Source organism: Aotus nancymaae, unplaced genomic scaffold (assembly GCF_030222135.1).
Source record: "Aotus nancymaae isolate 86718 unplaced genomic scaffold, 86718_ANA_hifiasm-v0.15.2.pri h1tg000069l, whole genome shotgun sequence".
Taxonomy (NCBI): Eukaryota; Metazoa; Chordata; class Mammalia; order Primates; family Aotidae; genus Aotus; species Aotus nancymaae.
The window spans coordinates 1,886,900-1,911,499 of NW_026988484.1; the positions used below are offsets into that span (position 1 = coordinate 1,886,900).

The 24,600-nt window shown below is 45.4% G+C and overlaps 2 protein-coding genes and 1 pseudogene across 17 annotated transcripts in view; 2 read left to right on the forward strand and 1 right to left on the reverse strand.

Moving 5' to 3' along the window:
- The first annotated feature begins 635 nt into the window (after positions 1-635).
- ZNF776 (zinc finger protein 776) lies at positions 636-19,941 on the forward strand. 4 transcript variants are annotated; one of them, XM_021668176.2, is made up of 4 exons: positions 7,117-8,235; positions 12,490-12,616; positions 14,906-14,994; positions 18,690-19,941. In XM_021668176.2, exons 1-4 carry the CDS (start codon positions 8,203-8,205, stop codon positions 18,867-18,869), a joined length of 429 nt encoding a protein of 142 aa, XP_021523851.1. In that variant the 5' UTR covers positions 7,117-8,202; the 3' UTR covers positions 18,870-19,941. The 4 variants fall into 4 exon arrangements, with proteins under 4 accessions (XP_021523850.1, XP_021523851.1, XP_021523849.1 ...); XM_021668175.2 differs by lacking the exons at positions 7,117-8,235; positions 18,690-19,941 and adding an exon at positions 636-696 and having other exon boundaries at positions 14,906-16,400; XM_021668174.2 differs by lacking the exon at positions 18,690-19,941 and having other exon boundaries at positions 7,137-8,235; positions 14,906-16,405.
- On the reverse strand, positions 2,358-4,777 carry LOC105731401 (phosphopentomutase-like; annotated as a pseudogene).
- Positions 19,942-21,085: 1,144 nt separating the features above from the next.
- The window catches only part of LOC105731396 (zinc finger protein 586), a 31,332-nt gene continuing 27,817 nt past the window's right edge, over positions 21,086-24,600 (forward strand). For 6 of the 13 annotated variants that reach the window (XM_012473105.2, XM_012473102.2, XM_012473103.2 and 3 more), the window contains exons 1-2: positions 21,086-21,329; positions 23,565-23,631. In XM_012473105.2, coding sequence (XP_012328528.1) covers positions 21,150-21,329; positions 23,565-23,631 — 247 coding nt within the window. In that variant the 5' untranslated portion in view covers positions 21,086-21,149. Of the gene's footprint in view, positions 21,330-21,523; positions 21,881-23,564; positions 23,632-24,600 lie in introns of those variants that run through there. The other 7 variants (XR_010339076.1, XR_001110708.3, XM_012473099.2 and 4 more) reach the window with 3 other exon arrangements.

Consider the following 24,600-nt stretch of genomic DNA (forward strand, 5'->3'; position numbering starts at 1 on the left):
ATGATTGATATTTGAGGCAGGAGAATTGTTTTCTGTGGGGACCACAGACAGAGATTCACCATGTACCCCTTTAGGGAGCACATCTCTCTTCTATCTTCCTTGGCTTGTACTATCTGGATTAGTTCTCTCCTGTCCCTGACAGACTGAGAAGATGGACTCTGACACTTCAGAGTGGGTCCATGTGAATTATAACACGATAACGGATTTTACCCTGTACTTCCAGTGCAGGAATTTTGCCACTGAATGACTGTTCGAAATACTATCACGATTTGGATTTTTGGCCTTTGAGAGCCTCCGAAATGATATTTTTTAGCATCGGAGAGCTGGAGTTCCCGAAAATGTTATGATATTTTTCCAAGTATTTGAGTGATCAGTTACAGACACTAATGCCCAGAAATCTCAATACGGCTTCTAAGGCTAGGTAAGACCATTTTCTCCTCTAGAAGGATATGTCCTTTGAGGTGGAGCAGGGTTTTTCCTGCAGAAGCACGTCGGGGAAACGCCCTGTTTACTGCCTTCGAACCTAGTGAACTACGTTACCCAGAAATCTCTGTGTCAACTGGCAACGCAACAGAGCCAATGAGCGCTTGAGATGAAGGCGGTTCCGCGTGAGCACGTCCTCTGGTAGCGGCCATTTTCCTTCGTGCTGGGTGTGTTTTCCTGTGAGAGACCGCCAAGAGTTGGGTCCGACCTGCGGTGAGTTAACCCAGTAGGTGGAGAGGAGTCATGGTCCCCGTTTCACAGGGGCGGCTTTACAGCTCCTTGAAGACACCTGGTGTGATCCATGCCATGCCAGTATCGGTACCGCCGTGGCCTGGTCCCTCCCCTAGTCGCCGCCGCCTCCCGATCACGCTTTCCCCGCACAGTCCACTGGTGACGGCCGCGCCGAGGCTCCCGGCTCAGGTAATGGTGGCGCCTTACGTGCCTTCAGGTCACCTCATCGTCACCGCAGTCCTGAAGCAGCGAAGGAGCGGCGCTTGCTCGCGGCTTTGCGTCCGAACCCCTCGCGGGAGGAGCCCTGTTTCTGACACTCGTGTGATGTGTTGGGGAGAGCAACAGGCTCGGGGACGGGCGCGGGCAAAGGCTTGGAGATGGACCGAACCGGGAGGTTGGAACCTGGGTTCCATGGGCGTCTGTCGGGAGCAAAGTATGAGGCGGAGCTCCTCCTGTGGATTCACCGCGAGAACGCCGGCAGCCATGGATAGTTTCCAACAAAAGAGGCACATGACCACAGTTCGGACTTTAAAGGTTTTCCAAAGTCTAATCAATGGAAGACAGAGTAGAGAGAGGGGATGTCCAAGAAGAAGGGGGTTACGTGGGTAACTGAAGGGTGAGAAGGGTGGAGAAGAGTTTTTATTGAATGATGAAACAGCTCTCCGCACAGAGGGAACCCCATGTGGGTGGTCCCCACCTGAAGTAGACCCCCACACACACACTCAAAGGCAGGCAGTTCCCCAGTGTGGCTGAGTCTGGGGTTTGTATGGGTTCAGAATGGAGGAGGGTGTGCTAATTGGTTTGTGAATATGCAAAGAAGGTTAAAACAAAGGCACCACTCAAAGGTGAGCACAACAGTGTAAAAACCAACTAGGGAAGAGTAGGTATATGTAAAATAGGTGAAGGGTGGGGAACAGAGGAAAGTGTGTCAGACGGGAAGAGAGATTCTCAATCGGTCCGTGGATTCATCGAGGACTTGTAGCTAGCGTTTAAACTGTCTGGCTTGAAGAGCTGGTTTCACCAGGAGCCCGCCCCTGTCTGCCTAGGATTTGTCTGCCTCCTGCCACTGTCATTTTCATTAAGATGAACAGCTTGTATGGGATTATGGTAGAACACACAACACAAAATAACAAATGTGGAGACACAAGTATTACAGTCAAACTTTAGCTTCTCTGTTTCTGTTTACATTTCTGCCTACCTTAAATATCTCCTTTATTGTTTCCATCCACACTGGTATTGCTCAATACACTCAAGAATGAAGATGAATCTCATTTTTGAGACAGAACTGTCAGAGTGAGCATCCCAATCATGTGCATGTACTGATCTTAATTCCATCTCTCCTTAGATACCACTACTAAAACTTTTCTGAAACCTTAATTTTCTTTTCAAGTTTCAATTAAACAACTGTCTTTCACAATTTAAAAAGATAAAATGAATTTCAACACATTAAACAAAGACAGTGAAGCTGTTTTTTCCTAACACATATACAGTGTATTAATATGCTACATGCATATATAGAACTAAAAAAATCTAAGACAAAAAAAAACTTATCTTTTTAAAGCAGCTTTTGCTCCACTTCATATAGGTTCCTACAAATCGTATTTTCACCAAACATGAACACAACATTTGATCTGTTCATTTATTTTACTTTATAAGGAATTGATAGAAACATAAGTGTACATATATCTAAAAAGTGGCTATCCCACATATGACAGTCTGGAATTTACTAACTGCATAAGTTTTCTGGCTATTTCAAGCACACATAAAAAGAATTACAGAGAGGACAAACATTTATGATAAATTAAGGCACATCAATTACAATCTTTTTTTTTTTTTTTTTAGTTTAAAAATCTTCACTTATGAAAATGAAATGTCCAACTTCAACTTTTTAGTAGGAATGTTAGTTTGCTGGGTTTGGCCATCTTTTCTTTTTTCACCTTAAAGATCAAACATGAAACAATGAGGAATGTAGTTCTTTGTGAAACACATAAATACTTGTAATATTTTGAATCATTTGGCCCTCAAAAATATTGCTTAACAAGTTAAACTCAGCTTCACTGTAGGTAAATGCAAGTATGCCCAAGGCTGGAGTATTCTGATCTCCTTTTGGCTGCAGATTATACTTCTGTGGCTGGAAAAAATGTTCTTCAATAGCACTGACCAGTTCATTCCGTTCCTTCTTCAGCTGCTCAGGATTACTGTTTCCAGGTGGGGAACACAGCTCTGCACAGTACTTGATTTTGGGCTCTGTCCCACTGGTGCCCATGGTGGCCATGCCTCCATTAGCAAAGGTGAAGGTGATCATTTGGCTGCTTTTACTAGTGGGAAGAACATCTTTTTTATCAGGCTGGCTATCATTATAGCCACTTGTAAGGTCCCTAATGGCAGAAATTTCAAATTTGCTGCAAGCTTTTGGATAATTATCTGAAGCTTTCAAATAATTTCTTAATGCTGTCTTGATCATGGCAGATCAAATAGGAAGCTTTGGTAATATGGTGGCCATACTCCACATAAATGGCCACATAAATTTGCTGAGACAAAGACAAATTCTTGGTTGCTAGAAAGCTAGCGAACTCTGCACTTATGACAGCGGCACTGACTCCATCTTTGTCCAGAACAAAAGGGCAGCACATGTATCCAATAGCTTCTTCAAATGCAAATAAGATAGTTTTCCCCTGGTTTATTAGCTGTTTGACTCTGTTTCCCATCCACTTAAAGTCAGTTAATGTTTCCTCAAAATGAAAACCCTCCTTTAGGGCAATGGCCCTCAAGATTTTGGAGAAGATGGTGCTGGACAACATGTAAGGGTCTTTGAAACCACTGCAATCCCGGTTCTTCTCTTTCCAAGGTGTAAAAAGCCACCAGCCCAGGAGGGCCCCCAACTTATTGACCAAAAACCCTCTCCATTCACCACTGTCTTGCTTTTTTGCCACAACAAGCCTATCAGCATCCGGGTGATTTGCTAAAACAATTCTGGCCTTGGTTTTGTCAGCCAAAGCAAAAGATAAAGTCAAAACACCTTTCCCCTCTTCGGGATTCCGGTATTTCACTGTTAGAAACTCAGGATCCGGATCTTTCCTGAGTTCAGGAAACGTTCAGGAACGGCCTCAGGAGGAACAAAGTCAAAAATCTTGAAAGCCGACTGCACAGTTATGACCCACCCCATGGACAGAGGTGTGCACAAACTTCACCTTTGTCTCCCTGTTCATGCTCCTGTGGAAACAGTATTTTTTTTTTTTAAAGACGGGGTTTCACCATATTGGTCAAGCTGGTCTCAAACTCCTAACCTCAGGTGATCCGCCTGCCTCAGCCTCCCAAAGTGCTGGGATTACAGGCGTGAGCCACCGTGCCTGGCGGAAACAGTATTTGTTAAGGTCTTCAAAGTAGTCATTATTGATGGAATCACTTGGATTGTGAAGAAGTGGACTGCTATCAATTAAAGAATCATCCCAAGGTTGAGGCCACTGTTCTAGGTTTTCTTCAATAGCTTGAGAAATCTCTTTATCATGAGGAGAGATGATCTGAGCTCCCTTATCCCAATAGACCTTATAACCATTATCCTGCTTTTGATTGTGTGATGCAGTTATCAGGATTCCAGCACAAAGTTTCAAATGCAATACTGTGAATGGCACAAAGGGAGTTGGTGTTATATCATAAAAGAGGTACGCAGGAATCCCCTGACTGATAAGTGTGGTTACAGCAAGTCAGGCAAACCTGCTGCTGCTACCCCCACTGGATGGATGGGCTTGGGCGTCAACGCTGATCACAATCCCTTTATGCTTTAGGTCACTGAATTGCTTTTCCAGGTATCTGCAAAATCCCTGTGTAGTCTGGATGATGATCAAGTCATTCATACAAGAAATTCCAGGTTCCATGGGAGTTCGAAGGCCAGCTGTCCCAAACTCCATTCGGGCCCCAAAACATTTTCGTAGTTATTACCTTCTGCTGTTGGTCGTTTCACTGCCTCTAAAGTTAAGGAATTCTTGTCCCAGCGCAGCCACCGGGCCATCTCCTGGTCCAGCTGGGCGTCCGCGCCACGCCTGCTGCCTTCTGGAGCCGCCATCGCTGTGCTTGCGCTGCCGCAACGGATGAAAAAAGGTGGCAAGGTCACCCTTCCGGCCTGGCCGAGAGAGCGCCTTAATTTTTTTTTTTAACCATCCACTAATTTGCAACTACATAATCATTCTATAATTCTAAAATTTTTTTATTTTTGTTTTTTTTAATTTAGGGTTAGGGTTAGGGTTTAGGGTTAGGGAGGCCTCTGAACTTACGGGATCAAGCCATCCTCCTGCCTTAGCCTCCTGTATAGCTGGGACTACACATGCGCACCACAACAGCCTGACAATTTATTTTTATTTTTATTTTGGAAGAGACAGGGTCTCTTAAAAAACACCAAAGGAGTACATGTGCAGAACATGCAGGTTTGTTACATAGGTAACTTCTTTTTTGTTGTTGTTTTGTTACAGCAGAGTCTCACTCTGTTGCTCAGGCTGGAGTGCAGTGGAGCGATCTTGGCTCACTACAACCTCCGCCTCCCAGGTTCAAGTGATTCTCTTGCCTCAGCCTCTAGCTGGGATGACAGGTGCACACCACCATGCCCAGCTAATTTTTGGGGTTTTTTTTTTTTGGTTTGTTTGTGGCAGAGTCTCACTCTGGATTACAGTAGTACAATCTCAGCTCACTACAACCTCCGCCTCCGGGTTCAAGTGATTCTCCTGCCTCAGCCTTCCAAGTAGCTGAGACTACAAGCACATGCCACTGTCTAATTTTTGTATTTTTAGTAGAGACGAGGTTTCACAGTGTTGGACAGGCTTGTCTCGAACCCCTGATCTCGTGATCCATCTGCCTTGGCCCTCCAAAGTGCTGGGGTTTTTTTGTAGTTTTAATAGACACAAGGTTTCACCATTTTGGCCAGGGTGGTCTCAAACTCCTGACCTGAAATGATCCACCCGCCTCGGCCTCTCAAAATGCTGGGATTACAGGCGTGAGCCACTGTGTCGGGGGTGGACCTTTTTTTTTTTTTTTAATTTTTATTATTATACATATTTTTTTAATATAATTTTTTTTTTTTTTTTTTTGAGACACAGTCTTACTCTGTCTTCCAGGCTGGAGTACAGGGGCAGTATCTCAGCTCATTGCAACCTCCACCTCCCGGGTTCAAGTGATGCTCCTGCCTCAACCTCCCGAGTAGCTGGGATTACAGGCGCCCATTACCATGCCCAGCTAATTTTTGTATTTTTAGTAGATGGGGTTTCACCGTGTTGGCCAGGCTGGTCTCAAAACTCCTGACCTCAAGCGATCCTCCCACCTTGACCTCCCAAAGTGCTAAGATTAGGTAGCCTGAGCCACTGCACATGGCTAACATAATAATAATTTTTTTTTTTTTTTTTTTTTGAGACGGAGTTTCACTCTTGTTACCCAGGCTGCAGTGCAATGGCGCGATCTCGGCTCACCGCAACCTCCGCCTCCTGGGTTCAGGCAATTCTCCTGCCTCAGCCTCCTGAGTAGCTGGGACTACAGGCGTGCACCACCATGCCCAGCTAATTTTTGTATTTTTAGTAGAGACGGGGTTTCACCATGTTGACCAGGGTGGTCTTGATCTCTTGACCTCGTGATCCACCCGTCTCGGCCTCCCAAAGTGCTGGGATTATAGGCGTGAGCCACCGCGCCCGGCCCCAACATAATAATTCTTAATAGGGTTTTGGAATTTACATTTTACAACTGTATTCCTAACATAACATTAAATCCTTATGCAAAGCACTCCCTGCAATGGAAACAAATAAAAAATAACCACTTCCCAGGAATAACATGAACTCCTGAGTTTAAGACACACCCAATATCAATAGGTGGACAGCATCTTCTGCATACGTGCTCCACCTTTGAAAATTGCAGCCATGACTGGGCGCGGTGGCTCACGGCTGTAATCCCAGCACTTTGGGAGGCCAAATCGGACGGATCACGAGGTCAGCAATTTGAGACCAGCATGGCCAAGATAGTGAAACCCGTGTCTACTAAAAATAGAAAAATTAGCTGGGCATGGGCGTACGCCTGTAATCCCAACTACTCAGGAGGCTGAGGTAGAAGAATTGCTTGAACGCGGGAGGCGGAGGTTGCAGTGAGCTAAGATCGTGACACTGCACTCCAACCTGGGTGACAGAGCGAGAGTCTGTCTCAAAAAAAAGAAAAAAAGGCCGGGCGTAGTGGCTCACGACCTGTAACTCAGGCACTTTGGAGGCCAAGGCAGGCGGATTACCTGAGATCGGGAGTTCAAGACCAGCCTGACCAACGTGGTGAAACCCCGTCTTTAAAAAGAAAAAAAAAAAAAAGGCTGGGCGTGGTGGCTCTCGCCTGTAATCCAAGCACTTTGGAGGCCAAGGTGGGCAGATCACCTGAGGTCAGGAGTTCAAGACCAGCCTGACCAACATGGTGAAACCCCATCTTAAAAAAAAAAAGTAAAACTGCAGCCATTTATCACTACAAAATAACATTTATCTCATTGGTCTTCTTGTAAGACTGATAAAACATTCCCAGATTAATTGAATATAAGTTAGAATCTCAAGCAAGGAATACTAAGTGGATAAAAGTGTTGCTCAAGGAACTGGACACTATAATTGATTTTATAGGCAAGAGAGTTGTTTTCTGTGGAAATCACAGAGAGAATCACCATGTATTCCTATTTCAGGGAGCACAGCATTTCTCCTCTATCTTCCTTGTCTTGTCCTATCTGGATTAGTTCTCTCTTGTCCCTGACAGACTGAGAAACTGACTCTAATGCCTTAGAGCGCACAATAATATTTATCAGCCTCTGCTTCCAGTACAGGGATTTTGCGACTGAAGGACTGTTCCAAACGGTATGATAATTTGGATTTTTTTAGCCTTTGGGGGCATCATAAATAATTTTAGCGTCGGAGAGCTAAGTTCCCCAAAATCTAAAATAAAATTTTTCCAAATATTTGAGTGATCAGTTACAGATATTAATTTCCAAAAATCTCAATACGGGTTCTAAGGCTAGGTAAGACTATCCTCTACCCTAGAAGGACGCGTACTTTAAGGACAGACCGCTGAGGTGGAGCTGGACCTTTCCTGCAGAAGCGCCTTCTTTACCGCCTTGGAACCTTAGGAAACTACATAACCCAGAAATCTCTACATCGCATGACAGGTTGTCCGAGCCAATGAAGGCTCAGAATAAAGGTGTTTCCGCCAGCGCGCGCAATTAAAGGGCGGGACTTCCGGCGTCCCCTACTAGCGGCCATTTTGATTGGTGTTGGGTGTATTTTCCGGTGAGAGACTTGGGAGCGCTGGATCGGGCAGATGTGACTGAACACAGAAGGTGGGGAGGGGACGCTGTCCTGACGGCAGAACGGCTGCGCTGCAGTTCCTTAAAGGCGCTAGGCGTGACGCGCGCCAACGTCGGGATCTGGACCACAGTGCCCGCGTACCTGCCCTGCTCGCCACCTCCTCCCGACCCCGCTTTCCCCACCCAGTCTGATGGCGGCGGCCGCGCTGAGGCTCCCGGCTCAGGTAATTGTGGCGTCTTCCGTGCCCTCAGGTCACTTCATCTTTACCTAAGTCCAAAAGCAGCTAGAAAGCGGCGCTTGCTCAAGGCTCTACAGCCTGAACCTGGCGTCGGGAGACTGAGGCCCTCGCGGGATGCGGTGAGGAGAGCGACAGGCCCAGGGACCAGTGTAGGCAAAGGTCTGGAGATGAACTGAGCCAGGAGGATCGGAACCCAGGGTCCACAGGCACCTGTCGGGAGCAAAGTGTGAGGCAGAGCTCCTCCTGGAAGAGCGGGCTGGGGACTGTGCATTCACCCTGAGAACGTTAGAAGCCGTGCACAGCTTCCAGCAAAGGAAAGACAAGATCAAAGTCCAGGCTTTAAAGGTTTCCCAAAGTCCAAAGAAAGAAAGAACAGAGGGGATGACTTTCGGGCCCTGAGAGGCTGAATTCTTGTTTAACCTCTGTAGATCACACAGATGCTAAGAGATGACATTTTGTATTGAGGCGTTCAGTTCAGACAACCAACCCGCGTTTACCTGGTTACAGGGCCAAGAAAGGGTTCAGGGAGGCCTGAGCTTATCAAATCCCATCAGGGACGCATTCCTGTAGCTTGTGCCTCTCCTCTCGGGCACTCCTGGCTGCAGAAGCACTTGCAGAACCTTCACAGGGAAGCGGAGGGTGTTCCATTCCCTCACTGGCCCTAACTCCCATTCACATGCTCTTTGGGCATATGGGGTCTCCTGGGACTCTTAGGTACCATTTCCTTTTAGTTTTTTGATCTGGGAGCCCTGGAGAAATCTTAAACCCAGAATCTTAAATCTGTGACACAGGATATATGGAGGTTATTCCCATTTCTGTCAAACAGTATAAACATACTTAGGAGGTTAACCCAGGAGTTAGTACCAGGATATGAAATGCTTAGAAGTGAAACTGACCAGAGGGAGGAGGTGGTGTTGCCACAGTTTCATCTGGCGGTAATCTCTGGTTTTACAGTAGAGAACAGACTTTGGGGTTGAACGAGGAGGAAGTAAAATGAGAGTTGAGAGTCTTGCTATAATCCAAGTGAAGGTTAACAGACTGGATTTATAGCTGAGGAGATGTGGCTGGATTCAAGCATCTAGATTTCCTAATATGCAAAGTAAGGGCATGAAGAGAGCAATCAGGAACCCAAGGTTTTTGATCTTAGCAGCTGTAGCTGTGGAAGCTGCATCAACTGAGATGAGCGTGTTGGTAGTAGACATAATTAGAATATTATGAGATATCAAGATGACTTTTGGCCACATGAAGAGTCAGAGATGAATAAGTGTCGGCATCAAATGCGTAATTGGACATACAGGTTGGGGTATCTGGGAAGGCACTGATGCTGGAGACATCTAATATATGGTAGCTAATGTGTGCTATGGTGTGTGAGCCATGGGTCACATTAAGGAGAGCACACTTCAGATTCTGGTAGTAAATGTCTTAGGGGACCAGAAAGCAGTGGTTGAATGATGAGGACAGCATCTGTTACTTGGGTCCCTAGGTAATGTTATTGGGCTTCCTAAACACTGGAGAGGCAGGTAAGTGACTATGATGGTTAAGTATACCTGACAGCATAGTTTGCCAGGGCACACAGACGTTCAAGGAGAGAATAGACATGAAATAGATACATGCAGAAGTCAAATTGAGGGAAGATGACACTTAGGCCAGAGTGGTGCTTATTCATCACTCAGTGCAATCAAGGTTTGTGATGACTTCAGTAGTGCGTGAGAGTTTTGTTAGGCCTGCTGAATATGCTCAGGGAGACATACGGTCATTTGTAACCGTCAGTAAGTCTTGGGCCTTGAGTGGATTAAAAACAGGACTGGGCTTCTTTTTTTTTTTTTTTTTTTTTCCCTCTGACAGAGTCTTGCTCCGTTGCCCAGGCTGGAGTACAGTGACACGATCTTGGCTTACTGAAACCTCCACCTCCCAGGTTCAAAGTGATTCTCCTGCCTCAGCCTCCTGGCAGCTGAAGATTATAGGCGTGTGCCACATGCCAGGCTAATTTTTTTTTTTTTTTTTTTTTTTTTTTTTAACTAGAGATGGGGTTTTACCATATTGGCCAGGCTAGTCTCAAACTCCTGACCTTGCTCACAATCTGCTCACCTCGGCCTCCCAAAATGCTAGGAGCCACCTCCTAAAATGCTACTGCCCCTGTCCAGGACTGGTCTTTAAATGTCAGTGGTATTAGGTGAATGTAAGATGGTCCATGTTGCTGAAGAGTAAGCCAGTGCAGCACAGAAGCGGAATAAGACCATGGATATCTGAAGTTACATGTGTTTTGCGTGGCTGTGGAGTCATGCCAGGAGACATTCATAGAATTATTAGGGACTACCACTACTAATGGGAACCATGGTCATTTTGTGTTATTATTGGATCCTGTTTGAATATGTGAAGCATATTTGGCGCTGTCAGCCATATTGTGGTATAGAGGCAAAAATGGAGGACCAGTATGATGTGCCACTTTGATATCCAGTGATATTGGTATGACCTCAAGTGGCCTGAGAGCCAGTTCCCTTCCCACTAGGCTCTTTTGTATAATTATCGGCATGGCCTAATAATCCTTTCATTAGGGAAACCAGGCAGAATTCCTGTTTATTATACTTTATAGTGAGTTTCAATTTTATCCTCACCCACAGTGTTATTCAAACAAGCCAGTTGCATCCTCCCAAGGGACTCGAGGGTCATCACGCCCTCTACATTTTAAAAGCTTGCATACCGGCCGGGCGCAGTGGCTCACGCCTATTATAATCCCAGCACTTTGGGAGGCCGAGGCGGGTGGATCACGAGGTCAAGAGATCGAGACCATCCTGGTCAACAAGGTGAAACCCCGTCTCTACTAAAAATACAAAAATTATCTGGGCATGGTGGCGCGCACCTGTAGTCCCAGCTACTCGGGAGGCTGAGGCAGGAGAATTGCTTGAACCCAGGAGGCGGAGGTTGCGCGAAACTCCGTCTCAAAAAAAAAAAAAAAAAAAAAAAGCTTGCATACCATAGTTTCTGGTTATGCACTCTTATCCATAGTGCACCTTCCATGTGGTCCTCTATGTTGAGGGGTGTCCTCTGCCAGAGTTTGAGTATATTTGATTTTTAAACATATTTACAGCATCAGTCTAGTGTTTGATGTCATGTGTTTGGTCATTTATATAACTCTAAGGTAAAAATCCCCGCTCTTACTGGTAGAAGGAAGAAGAGGGTATAAACATACTTGTGGGTAGGCAGAGAGAGGCAAACGTGAGAGGCAGTTTGCTGGGGGTGGCCATGGGCATATGTCTGTGCAATCTAAAGAATGATGTATATTTTGGCTTAGCACAGTGGCTCATGCCTGTAATCCCAGCACTTTGGGAGGCTCAGGTGGGTGAATCACTCAAGCTCAGGATTTTTTCTTTTTTTTTTTTTTTCGAGACGGAGTTTCGCTCTTGTTACCCAGGCTGGAGTGCAATGGCGCGATCTTGGCTCACTGCAACCTCCGCCTCCTGGGTTCAAGCAATTCTCCTGCCTCAGCCTCCTGAGCAGCTGGGATTACAGGCACGCGCCACTATGCCCAGCTAATTTTTTGTATTTTTAGTAGAGACGGGGTTTCACCATGCTGACCAGGATGGTCTCGATCTCTTGACCTTGTGATCCACCCGCCTCGGCCTCCCAAAGTGCTGGGATTACAGGCTTGAGCCACTGCGCCTGGCAGGAGGATTTTGAGACCAACCTGGGCAGCATGGCAAAACCTTCTCTCAACCAAAAATACAAAAAAAAAAAAAAAAAAAAAAATAGCCAGGCATGGTGGCATGCACCTGTAGTCCCAGCTACTTGGGAAGCTGAGGCCAGGGAATTATTTGAGTCCAGGAGACGGAGGTTGCAGTGAGCTGAGATCATGTCATTTCACTCCAGCCTGGGCAATGGGAATGAAACTCTATCTCAAAGAAAAAAAAGGGAATGAATGATGTGTATTTAGAGAGGGAGTATGTCTGATAGACCCAGGGTGCTGCACTGGGATTTATATGACTTCGTCTCTAGCAGGGGTATTGGCTATCAGGAGGTGTGGACTGCTTTATGTCAGTACCAAAACAGAAACCTATTGGTTCACCCACTTCTTGTTGCTGATGCCTGTGCACCATGCCCAGTGAGCCCATGAGAAGACAGTGACATCAGTGGACCTCGTTTCTCCTTGTAGTTGAGGACCTTGGGAGGAGGAAAGGCAAGGGTGGATAAGTGGATGAGCATATGGGGTGTTTGTGGTTTCATCTGTCATCATCATGGCAGGGCACTGTGACCTTTGAAGATGTGGCTGTGAAGTTTTCCCAGGAGGAATGGAGTCTCCTTAGTGAGGCTCAGAGATGCCTTTATCATGACGTGATGCTGGAGAACCTGGCACTTATATCTTCTCTAGGTAAGGCCCTCATACTCTTCTGTGACCTCAGCTAGTGTCTGCCCTTCCCCATTTTTTTTTCCCCATGGCAAGACTATTTTCCTCACTTTAGGAACCTGGGCACAGGTTCCTCTATTGGTTCTCTGGGTAGGTTCTGTGGTAGGTAGAACTCAGGTGTGTGTACTGCCCTCTCTTCTTCAGCAGCCCCAACACCTGCTTTGCTGGAAGCTCCCAGAGAAGGAGCTTTACAGGCACCATAATGCATCCCATCTTGCTTGCCCTCTGCCTGTTGGGTAATTTTTGCAGCTCCAAGACTCTGGTATGCTTAGGTTCCGCTTCCTTCCTCGAGGTGATGTTTGTTTATGACTGCCTGTGCCAGGAATACCTCCCATCACTGACCTCAATACTTACATGCACCATAGGCTGTTCTTGCAAGACCCTTCTTTAAATTATCTTGTTTGTTTTGTTTTATTCTGTTTTGTTTTCAGAGTTAACGTCTTACTCTGTCACCCAGGCTAGAGTGCAGTGGTGCAATTATAGCTCACTATAGCCTCCATCTCCCAGGCTTAAGCAATCCTCCTTCCTCAGCCTCTGGAGTAACTGGGCCTAGAGGCTTCTGCCACCACATCTTACTAATTTTTATTTTTATTTTTAATAGAGATGAGGTCTGACTGTATTGCCCAGGCTGGTCTCCAACTCCTGACCTCACCTGATCCTCCCACCTCATCCTTCCAAAGTGCCAGTATTACAAGCATGAGCTGCTGTGCTCTGATCTTTATTTATTTGACAGGGTTTCACTGTCATCCAGGTTGTAGTCTAGTGATGCACTCATGGCTCACTGCATTCTCAACCTTCTGGGCTCAAGTAATCCATCCATCTGACTCCTAAGTAGCTGGGACTACGGGAGCATGTCACCCTGCCCAACTAATTTTTGTTTTTTTTGTCGAGCTGGTGTCTCATTATGTTACCCAGATTGGTTTTGAACTCCTAGGCTCAAGCAATCCTGTCAGTTTGGCCTCCCAAAGTGGTGGTTATAGGTGTGAGCCACTGCACCTGGCCAAAAATGCACTTTGTAATATGTAGTTTCCTTTCCTATGGGCTATCAGGTGCTGATTTTTTCTGAACTGTTGTTGGCTGTTTGGCTGTTCTTCTTTCTTGTCTTTCTGTTATTTTTATTTTATTTTTTGAGACGGAGTCTCACTGTGTACCCCAGATTGGAGTACAATGGAGATGAGATCTTGGCTTGCTGCAAACTCTGCCTCCTGGGTTCAAGTGATTCTTCTGCCTCAGCCTCCCCAGTAGCTGGGATTATAGGCACCCGCCACCACACCTGGCTAATTTTTTTGTATTTTTAGTAGAGACAGTGTTTCACTATGTTGGCCAGGCTGGTCTCGAACTCCTCACATTGTGATCTGCCTGCCTCAGCTTCTCAAAGTGCTGGGATTACAGGCGTGAGCCACTGTGCCCAGCCTCTGTCATTCTTTACATCATCCACTTCCCATGTAAATTCCATGTATATCTTTGCAGTGGGATTCAGAGTCCTCAGTGTTTCAGAAGTTGCAGTTAAATCTAGGCTTAGCATGGTGGGCTCAGAGTGAGGAGTAACACCCTGGAGGAAGACATAACATCAGGGATTTAGGAAAGTCATACCGGAAGCTATCCTATTTCACTAGTATTTACCTGGCAACATGACTAGCCATATGCTATTTCTGTCTTCCCCATTCTTGAGAGTTTCAGACTTTACCATTCTCTACCCTGTCACTTCTACTCTGATGCCAGCTCAGGACTAATCTTCACATCTTTGGATCCTACCTGTCACCCATTTTCCTCGCATTTCCATCTGCAGTGGACTCCAATACTGGCATATCAGTTTAGTATTCGGAAGTGTGTACACATTGCTAAACCGTACCTGACCAACAGCTGCTTTGTTATACTCATATTTTCTTTGGCCTAGACATATCCTTTTATATAGCATCCACATGCTTTATAAAAGTCCTTTAGATGTTTGCATAGGAAGGAATTGTAGACCTTGCCTCTACTCCCTGTAGTGTATGTATTGTTGGTTCCTTCACATCATGTGGCCCCCTGCATTTTGTAACCATTCTAACCCAGTAATATGAAGAAGCCTTACCTTCAACGTAAAGGCAACATTTGGTTCCTGCAATTATTTCCATGGAGTAATACCTCTGTTTGTTAGATAAACTTGTCACAAACAAGTGTATCTTACCAACAGAAATATTAGTCCATGGAAATACTTGCAGGTACTTCCCTTCAGAAGCTTGCATTTTACCAGCATTTTCTTTCTTTTAGGTTGTTGGTATGGAGCAAACGACGAGACACCTTCTAAGCAGACCCTTTCTATACAACAGCAGTCTCCCCTCAGGTCACATTGGACAGGAGTATGTACTAAGAAGGCCCACCCCTGGGGAGTGTGTGGCCCTGTCCTGGGTGATATCTTACATCAGGGAACACAACACAATCAGAAATTGAATAGTTTTGGGGCATGTGAAAAAAAATTAGATGACAGTGCAAACCATTATCAAGATCAGAAGCAGCACACTGGAGAGAAATCATACAGAAGCAATGACAAGAAAACATCATTTGTGAAGAACTGTAAATTCCATGTGTTACATGAGCCATTTATCTTTCATGAGGTTGGGAAAGACGTTTTGTCCAGCTTGAGATTCCAACAAGAGGACATTCACACTTCAGGGAAGTCAAATATTGAAACTAAGCATGGGACACCCTTTCAGGGTGGAAGAACTCATTATATCTGTGGAGAGTCCACAATACCCTTCAGCAACAAACACTCACTTGCCCTTCACCAGAGACTTCTCCCTAGAGAAGGACCTTATATGTGCAGTGATTCTGGGAAATTCATTAGCAAAAGTAATAGTTTCAATAATCATCAGGGAGTTCACACTGGAAAAAAACCTTATCAGTGTGGACAGTGTGATGAATCATTTTGGTATAAGGCCCACCTCACTGAACACCAGAGAGTTCACACTGGAGAAAGACCTTATGAGTGTAGAGAATGTGATAAATCTTTTAGTCATAAGCATAGTCTTGTTGACCATCAGCGAGTTCACACTGGAGAGAAACCTTATGAATGTGATGAATGTGGGAAATCTTTTAGCCATAAGCGCAGCCTTGTTCACCACCAGCGAGTTCACACTGGAGAAAAACCTTATCAGTGTGGAGAATGTGGAAAATCGTTTAATCACAAATGCAACCTCATTCAACATCAGCGAGTTCATACTGGAGAAAGGCCTTATGAGTGTATGGCATGTGGGAAATTATTTAGGAGCAACTCCCACCTAAAGGAACATCAGAGAGTTCACACTGGAGAAAGACCCTATGAGTGTAAAGAATGTAGGAAGTCATTTAGGTACAAGTCACACCTCACTGAACACCAGAGAGTTCACACTGGAGAAAGGCCATATGAGTGTAGAGAATGTGGGAAATGTTTTCATCAAAAGGGCAGTCTCATTCAACATCAGCAGATTCACTCTGGAGAAAGGCCACATGAATGTGGAGAATGTGGGAAATGTTTTCATCAAAAGGGCAGCCTCATTCGACATCAGCAGATTCACTCGGGAGAAAGGCCACATGAATGTGGAGAATGTGGGAAGTGTTTTCGTCAAAAGGGAAACCTCATTAAACATCAACGAGTTCACACAGGAGAAAGACATCATGAATGTTGAAAATTTGGCAAATCTACTGGTAAAAAGGGCACCCTCATTGAACGTCAGTGAGATCACACTGGAAAGAGCTTATGAGTGTGGAGAATGTGCAAAATCTAGTCCAAAAGTTGGCCTTATTCAACAATAGCAAGATCACAGTGGATAAAGGCCTTGTGAGTGTAGAGAATGTATGAAATCCAGTACATAGAAGTTTTACCTCAGTAAATAGCAAAGGAGTCACACTGGACAAAGACCTTATAGTTAAGGGGAATTTGGGAAATTACTTAAGTACTCCCTCACTGAACACGAGAGTTCACAGTTGAGAAAGGCCATATGACTGTAAGGAATTTGTGAAATTAGCCAGGAGAGCTGCATTACTATTCACAGAGCATTCACAATGGAGAAAGCCCATATAAATGTGAGAAATCATTTTCCTACAGCTCTGCACACCATGTTCATAAGAGTTCACACTGGACAAAGCCTTATGAGAGCTTCGAGTAGAAAATCCTTTGTGGGAAAACTCTGGTCTCATTAAACACAGGAGAGTTCATACTAGAGAAAGGCTTAACAGTGTAGCAAATGTGGAAAGACATTTACTAGAAGCTCTGCCCTGCGAGTTGACACTAGAGAAAGCCCTTCTCAGTGAAGTAAATTTGGAAAATTGATTAGTCAAAACTGTATGACTTCAAGATCAGAGTTCACACTGGATCAAGGGTTTATGGTATGACAAATGTGGCACATTCTTTAAATGTCTAGCTTTATGATGCACAGACAAGCTGCTGCTGTGGAAGTGCCTTTTGAGTGCAAAGAGTTTGATGAAGGCTTCACTCTTCTTTCATCGATACCAGAATGTTGACAGAAGAAAAATACCGTGAATGTACAGGAATATTACTTCTCGTCCAGTGTAACTCTAGGAGAGAGCACTTATGAGGACACCTATACTGAATGTCATACGTCCAGTGGCTGCATAAATTCCAGGTATATGGGAGCTCAATTGCATTTCTCATTTTGCGTATGTCCCTTGCCACATTTATTCAGTTAGGTTTCTGGTAAAAGCCATTTTACCTCTACCACTCTGCTGATGCCCACAGTGTCTCACTCATGCACTCCATCATATTCCAGAAAAAAAGTTCAGTTGTCTCCCATTCAGCAGTGGGATTTTTGAGTAGCCTCTGCACTCATTCCTTTCTAATTTCTCTTTTTATTTTTTTAATTATTTTGTTTTTTGAGATGGAGTCTCAATATGTCACCCAGGTTGGAGGGGAGTGGCATGATAACAGCTCACTGCAACCTCCACCTCCCTGGTTCAAGCAATTCCCCTTCCTCAGCCTCCCGAGTAGCTGGGATTAGAGGTGTGTGCCGCTGTGCCCAGCTAATTTTTTTGCTGGTCTCAAACTCTTGATCTCGTGATACACCCGCCTAGGCCTCCCAAAGTGCTGGGATTACAGGCACGAGCCATTGCGCCTGGCCGCCTTTCTCATTTCTTTATGAGGAGTTGGGCCATGGACCTGCTTTGGTTTTGGCCTAGAGCAGAAGTGTCCAATCTTTTGGCTTCCCTGGTCCACATAGGAAGAATAATTGCCTTGTGCCACATGTAAACACACTAACAGTAATGATAGCTGATAAGCTTTTAAAAAATCGCAAAAAACTGTCATAATGTTTTAAGAAAGTTTACAGATTTTTGTTGGGCTGCATTCAAAGCTGTCCTGAGACACACTCGGCCCACAAGCTGCAGGTTGGACAAGTGTGGCCTAAAGAATTTTTCTGATTACCTGACAAGATGGGTTGACTTTCCTAGGAATCTTGTGATTCTCACGATTCTTAAGATGGATTTTTGCAGCCCCTAACTCAGCAACCCAAGCACAACCTGCCTCTCATTGTTCCAGTTTCTGCTGTGATGAAGTTCTTATTTAAGCTTCCTTCAGTGTTGGGAATTGTATTCACTGTATTATGTGAATTGTTTATTCATAGCTTTGTGTGGTTTGGATACAACATGGTTCTGGTACCAAGAAGGGTTGAATAGCTTTTGTGACTCTGTGTGGACAGTATGTGTGACTCTGAGGGGACAGTATGAAGGCAGAATATAGCTCTGCATTTGTGGCCTAGTTTGGATGGCTGTCTAAGGCCTCCAAAGAAAGACTTCAGGGCTTTGTGGTCTTTATTTTTAGACCAAATAGTGCAATAATTCGTGTTTTCATTTTTCTGACACACTGTGGTGCTTCTAAGAACAGCACAAAATTATTCTCTAGTTTACAAGGAATATTGCATTACGCTCAGTACTGGAGAAAGAAATCAGTTCTTGAGTCCTGCAGTGCATTCATGTGTCCTGAAGTCCAGAATTCTGTAGGATAGTGTCCTACATTATAAATCTGGAGGAAGAAATCATAATCTTTTAATTTTTATTTTTTTAGGGACATGATGTCACTCTGAAACTCAGGCTGGAATGCACTGGCATGGTCATATCTCACTGCGGCCTCAAACTCCTGAGCTCAAATGATCCTCCTGCCTCAGCCTCCCGAGTACCTGAGATTAGCCCAGGTAATTTAAGAATTTTTTGCAGAGATAGAGTTTTGCTATTTTACGCTGACTGATGTTGAACTCCTGGCCTCAAGCAATCCTCTAGCATATACCCTTGAAAGCACTAGGATTATAGGTGTGAGCCACCATGCCCGCCCACAAATAATTTTTATAGAATTAGCATTTCTAGGTAGTCAAGCAGACTGTGGCAGAATAGTTGGAATATACTTTTGTTGAAAAGGCATCCACAGTGATTCAGTTACTGTGTCTGTGATGGACAAGCAGGTACAGAAATTTTCAGAACCTCCGTACTTAGGAATCTAGTGTAGCTTAGGTCATTGTCAGAGTAAATCTAAAGGTTTTGTGGATTTCTATAGCCTATCTGGGCTGTTTACCAAAGAGCCATCCCTGAATTATTAGGAGGAAGAGGATAGGGAGAAGAGAAATCTCTTAGTCTAGTGATATGTCCTTTGCAACCAGCCAGCATTCCAATTTAATCAAGTGGAAATGGTCTTCCTGGTTCATAAGTATTTGGTGTCACACAGTCTAGTTGCCCCCCTTAGAGTGTGATGAGAGTTAGTAGAGTCAGTGTAGAATTGTATAACCTATTTGTCAAAAATACTGTTAAATCCAGAAAGTTCTTTCAAATTAAATTTTTAAAACTGTAATAAGACTGGGCATAGTGACTCATGCCTGTTATCCCAACACTTTGGGAGTCCAAGGTGGGAGTATTGCTTGAGGTAAGGAGTTTGAGACTAGCCTGGGTCCCATAGTAAGACCCTGTTTCTTAAAAACAAAAAATACTGTCTTTCTCTCTGGCCTCTCCATCCTCCAATCACTGAATTATAATATTTGAGTAACAATAGATTAGTGTCAATTTTCTGGAATTTTACATGACTAACATGTTTCATCTTTTCATACCCGAGTACTCTCCTGAGTCCTATTTATTTTGATGTTCTTTTCTTTATTTTTTTTATTATTTCACATACCAGGGATATCTATTTTGACATTCATCAATCATGATATATAAGTAGTTCATTCTTTTTATCTTAGAATATAACATGCTATAAAAATCACTGTATATACTGCTCATGGGTATTTATTCTTGTTTTTGTCTGTTAGAAATAAAACTGCTTGTTACACACATTTGAATGCAGTTCTTCATATAAATAATGTTTCGTTTCTCTTGTGTTAATTCCTTGGTGTGTAGTATGCAACTCACATGGTAGGTGAACATGTATACCCCTCTCCCAACCTCAGGGAGCACAGCTCACATTTCCAGGAGAGACTCCTTCTCTCCAGTCAAAGAGAGGAGAGGGAAGGATAAAAAAGACCAGCACAGCTACAGTAGGGTAGGACACCATGCTAAGGCCCCTATTCTAGGCCCTAGCTCTGAATGGCATTTCTACATATACCCTGGGCTGGAAGAGAACTCACTTTAGGATTCAGTCCTGGCAGGATTTATCACCTGCTGACTAAAGAATCATTGGGCCCTGAATAATCAGCAGTAGCACACAGGTAGTACTCACCATGTGCCATGGGTGAGACTCAGACGTGCTGGCTTCGAGTGTGACCCAGCACATTCCCAGCTGTGATGGCTTTCAGGAGTGGCTCCTGCTTGAGAAACAGGAAGAGTAAAGAAGACTGCCAGCCGCCCCCTGCTGGCTGCGCGAGCTTGGAAGCGGTTTCCGGAATAAATAAGTAAATAAATAAATAAATGAAAAAAAGAAAAAAGACTTTGCCTTACAGCTTAGATACCAGTTTGGCCACAGTAGGGTAGAGCACCAAGTAGGCTCTTAGGGTCCCTAATTTCAGGCAGTGCAGTGAGACAATCTCGGCTCACTGCAACCTCTGCCTCCCGGGTTTAAGCGATTCTTTCGCCTCAGCCTCTTGAGTAGCTGGGATTACAGGCGCGCACCACCACACCCAGCTAATTTTTTTATTTTTAGTAGACACGGAATTTCACCGTGTTGGCCAGGATGGTCTCAATCTCTTGACCTCGTGATTCGGCTTCCCAAAGTGCTGGGATTACAGGCGTTAAGTTACCGCGCCCGGCGGAGTATGGCTCTTCTAAGACAGGATACCCTCCTCTGCATCTGGACCTGGAGTTGCCATTTCCTAGCGCTCCCAGCAGTGGAGCTTGGCCCTTTCTTCCGAAAGTTGGGTTGCGGGCATCTTAAGCGCTGCGCATTTTCGGGAACTACATTACCCAGAATCCTTTCTGTGGAACGGAAGCGTGGCTAAGCCACTGAAGCTTCAGAGAAGCGCGCCATTGCCGGGGCACGTAACACCAAGCCGGGACTTCCGGCGTCCCAGCCGCGGCAGCTGTTTTGGCCTGTCGGGTCCTTCCACCTATGCTGGGCCTGGATGAGCTCGAGAGGAGTGGTTGTGCCCATTGCACACAGGCGGAGCTGAGGCTCGGCGACGCCGTCTGTCGCGACCCGGGACAGGACAAGGACAGGAACCCCGCCGATCCCGCCTCCCCGCCCGCCCACAGAGTCATGGCGGCGCCCGCTCTGAGGGCACCCGCTCAGGTGAGCGCAGCGACCTGTCGGCCGCACCCACCCTGCCCACTCAGACTTTGAGGCCCCTGCTCGTGAGGGGCGCCTCCTCGCGTCTCTGCAGTCCAGGCCTCTGTCAGGGACAGAGAGGCGCCGGCGGGTGGGATCCCTGCTTCCGACTCCAAGTTGATGCGGTGGTGAGCGCGAGCCTGGCCAGGTGTCCGGCACGGGCAAAGGCCTGGAGGCGTGGACTGAACCAGGAGGATTCGGAATTCGGGAACGTCTTGTGTGTACTGGGAACAAAGTGTGAAGCGGAGTTCTTTTTTCTTATTTATTTATTTATTGCGGAGGGTTTTTTTTTCAGACAGAGTCTCGCTCTGTCTCCGAGGCTGGATTGCATTGGCGCGATCTTGGCTCACTGCAACCGCCGTTTCCCGGGTTCAAGTGATTCTCCTGCCTCAGTCTCCTGAGTAGCTGGGATTACAGGCATGCGCCACCATGCACGGCTGATTTTTTTTACATATTTTTAGTAGAGACGGTGTTTCCCCATGTTGGCCAGGCTGGTCTCGACCTCCTGACTTCAGGTAAGCCTCCCGCCTCGGCCTCCCAAAGCGCTGGGATTACAAGCATGAGCCACCGCGCCTGGCCGAGGCCGAGTTATTTCTCCAGTACCAGGTTGACCGTCGAACTTTGACTGTGAGGACGCTAGAAGCCATGGACAATTTTGATCAAAGTAGTTAATCTGTGTTAAGGTTAAGATTCCCAAAAGATGTTCAGAGGAAGAACAGAGTAGAAGGCGGTGATAAGGATATTGAAGCATTGAGAGGTTGAAACTGCTCAAGGTTACATAGCTGGTAAAAGGTGACATTGAGCACTGGGCCACAAGATTAGAGACTCACTCAGCCTGATGTCATCTGGCTCCAGGGCCAGAAAAAGCTTACAGAGAATCCTGAATCTCTCAAATCCCAGGAGGGACGACGCATTTATGAAAGCCCTGATTTGGGGCACAATTCATGGCTATGGAAGCACTTAAGAAACCCACAGAAGGAATAGGGGATGCTCTAGTCCCTCACTGGTCCCCATCCTCACCCACATGTCTAGATCTTGGTGTTGTTTTATTTTATAGATTTTAAATAACCAGCTTAGAGAAGAGGTGTCTTTTTTTCTTTGGCGACAGGGTCTCACTCTGACACCTGGGCTGGAGTGAAGTGATTTAATCACAATGTAGCCTCGACCTTCCCGGGCTCAGGTGATCCTCCCATCTCAGCCTCCCGACTAACTGGCTAATTTTTGTATTTTTAGTAGAGAAGGGGGTTTTGCCATGTTGCCGAGGCTGGTCTCGAACTCTTGGGCTCAAGCAGTCCTCTTGCCTCGGCCTCCCAAAGTGCTGGGCTGACAGGCATGAACTACTGCACTTTCTAAGATTAAGTGCCATTTCTTCAGTCTTCCGATCTGGGGATCTTGGAAAAACCTCAAACCCCAAACCTAGGTCAATGACATAGGTTATAGGGAGTTGTTGTCATGTTTGTCAGCTGCTGTAAAACACATGTGGAGGGTTAGCCCAGGAGCTGATACTGGGATGTGCAAATACTTAGAAGTGAAACTAGGCCAGGCACGGTGGCTCACGCCTGTAATCCCAGCACTTTGGGCAACTGAGGCGGGCAGATTACCTGAGGTCAGGAGTTTAAGACCAGCCTGGCCAGGTTATGATGAAAGCCCGTCTCTACTAAAAATACAAGAATTAGCCCGGCATGATGGTGGGTGCCTGTAATCCCAGTTACTGGGGAGGCTGTGGCGGAAGAATCACTTGAACTAGGGAAGCAGAGGTTGCAGTGAGCCAAGATCATGCCATTGCACTGCAGCCTGGGAAACAGAGTGAGATTCCATCTCAAATTAAAAAAAAAAAAAGAAAAAGAAGAAGTGAAACTGGAGGGGGTGAGGTGATGTTTGCGTTTTCTTTTTATTGTGTGAGATGGAGTCTCACTCTGTACCCCAGGCTGGAGTGCAGTGGCATGATCTCAGCTCACTGCAACCTCCGCCTCCCGGGTTCAAGTAATTCTCCTGCCTCAGCCTTCTGAGTAGCGGGGACACCCGGCTAATTTTTTATTTTTAGTAGAGACGGGGTTTCACCATGTTGGACAGGATGGTCTCTATCTCTTGACCTTGTGATTTGCCCACGTTGGCTTCCCAAAGTGTTGGGATTACAGATGTGAACCACCATGCCCATCCAGTGTTACCAATTTCTTAATGGGCTTTGTCTGGTTACAGAGTGGAAAACACACTGTGGGGTTGAGGGAGGAGGAAGATCAAAGTGACAGCTACTGCCCTATACCAGGTGAGGATTAATGGTCTAGAGTTGTGGCTTAGGCAATGTGGCTAGTTCTGAATTTGTGTTTTTTAAAGGGGCAACTCAATTTTTTAATGTGAACAGAGAGCTTGAGAGAATTCAGAAAACACCCCTGGATTTTTGGTCTTAGCAGCTGTAACAATGGAAGCTGCATTAACTGAGATTAGCAAGTTGATATCAGGTGTAACATTCACTAAGGCTGTCAGGAGGTTTGTTTTGGCTATTCTGAGTGGAAAAAAAAAACACAAGTTTCTTGTGCTCTGCTCTCCCCCACGACAATCAATACTGAGTCCTTCTGTGACTAGATATGTGTGGATGGTTTTCTTCATACATCAAGTAGTTCTCCACTGGACATCAGATCCCGCAGGGTGAAGTCTCAGTCCCATGATACTGTCTCCCAACCCCTTTTGATGCCCATCACAAGCCCCAGGATGTTTTTTCTTTACCTGTGCTTCTGACTGACTTGCTATAAATCAGATTCCCATAACACCTTTCTTGGCTTCCGTTAAATTGCTAGAGCCAGTCACAAAACTTATGGAGACACTTTAATTTTCCAGTTTATTTTAAAGAATATGTATTACAAAGGTTACAGATGAAGAGATGCATAAGGGGAAGGAACCCAGAGCTTTTATGATCTCCAGGCACACCACCATCCAGGAACTTCCCTGTGTTTGGCTATTTGGAATCTCCCCAATCCCTGTTTTTATGGGGTTTTATGGAGGCTTTATTACATAGGCATGATTGATTAAATAATTGGCCAATGCCGATCAGCTTAACCGTTAGCCCCCTCACCCCTTTTTGGAGGTTGGGGTGTTGGGCTAAACTTTCCAGACCTCGAATCCCAACATAGTCTCTGACCAGTTCCCATCCTATCTAGGGGTTAACAGCCATCAGTCAACTCATTACCATTCAAAGTCACTTATAAATTTGAAAGTGTCATGAATTTTAGGAATTCAA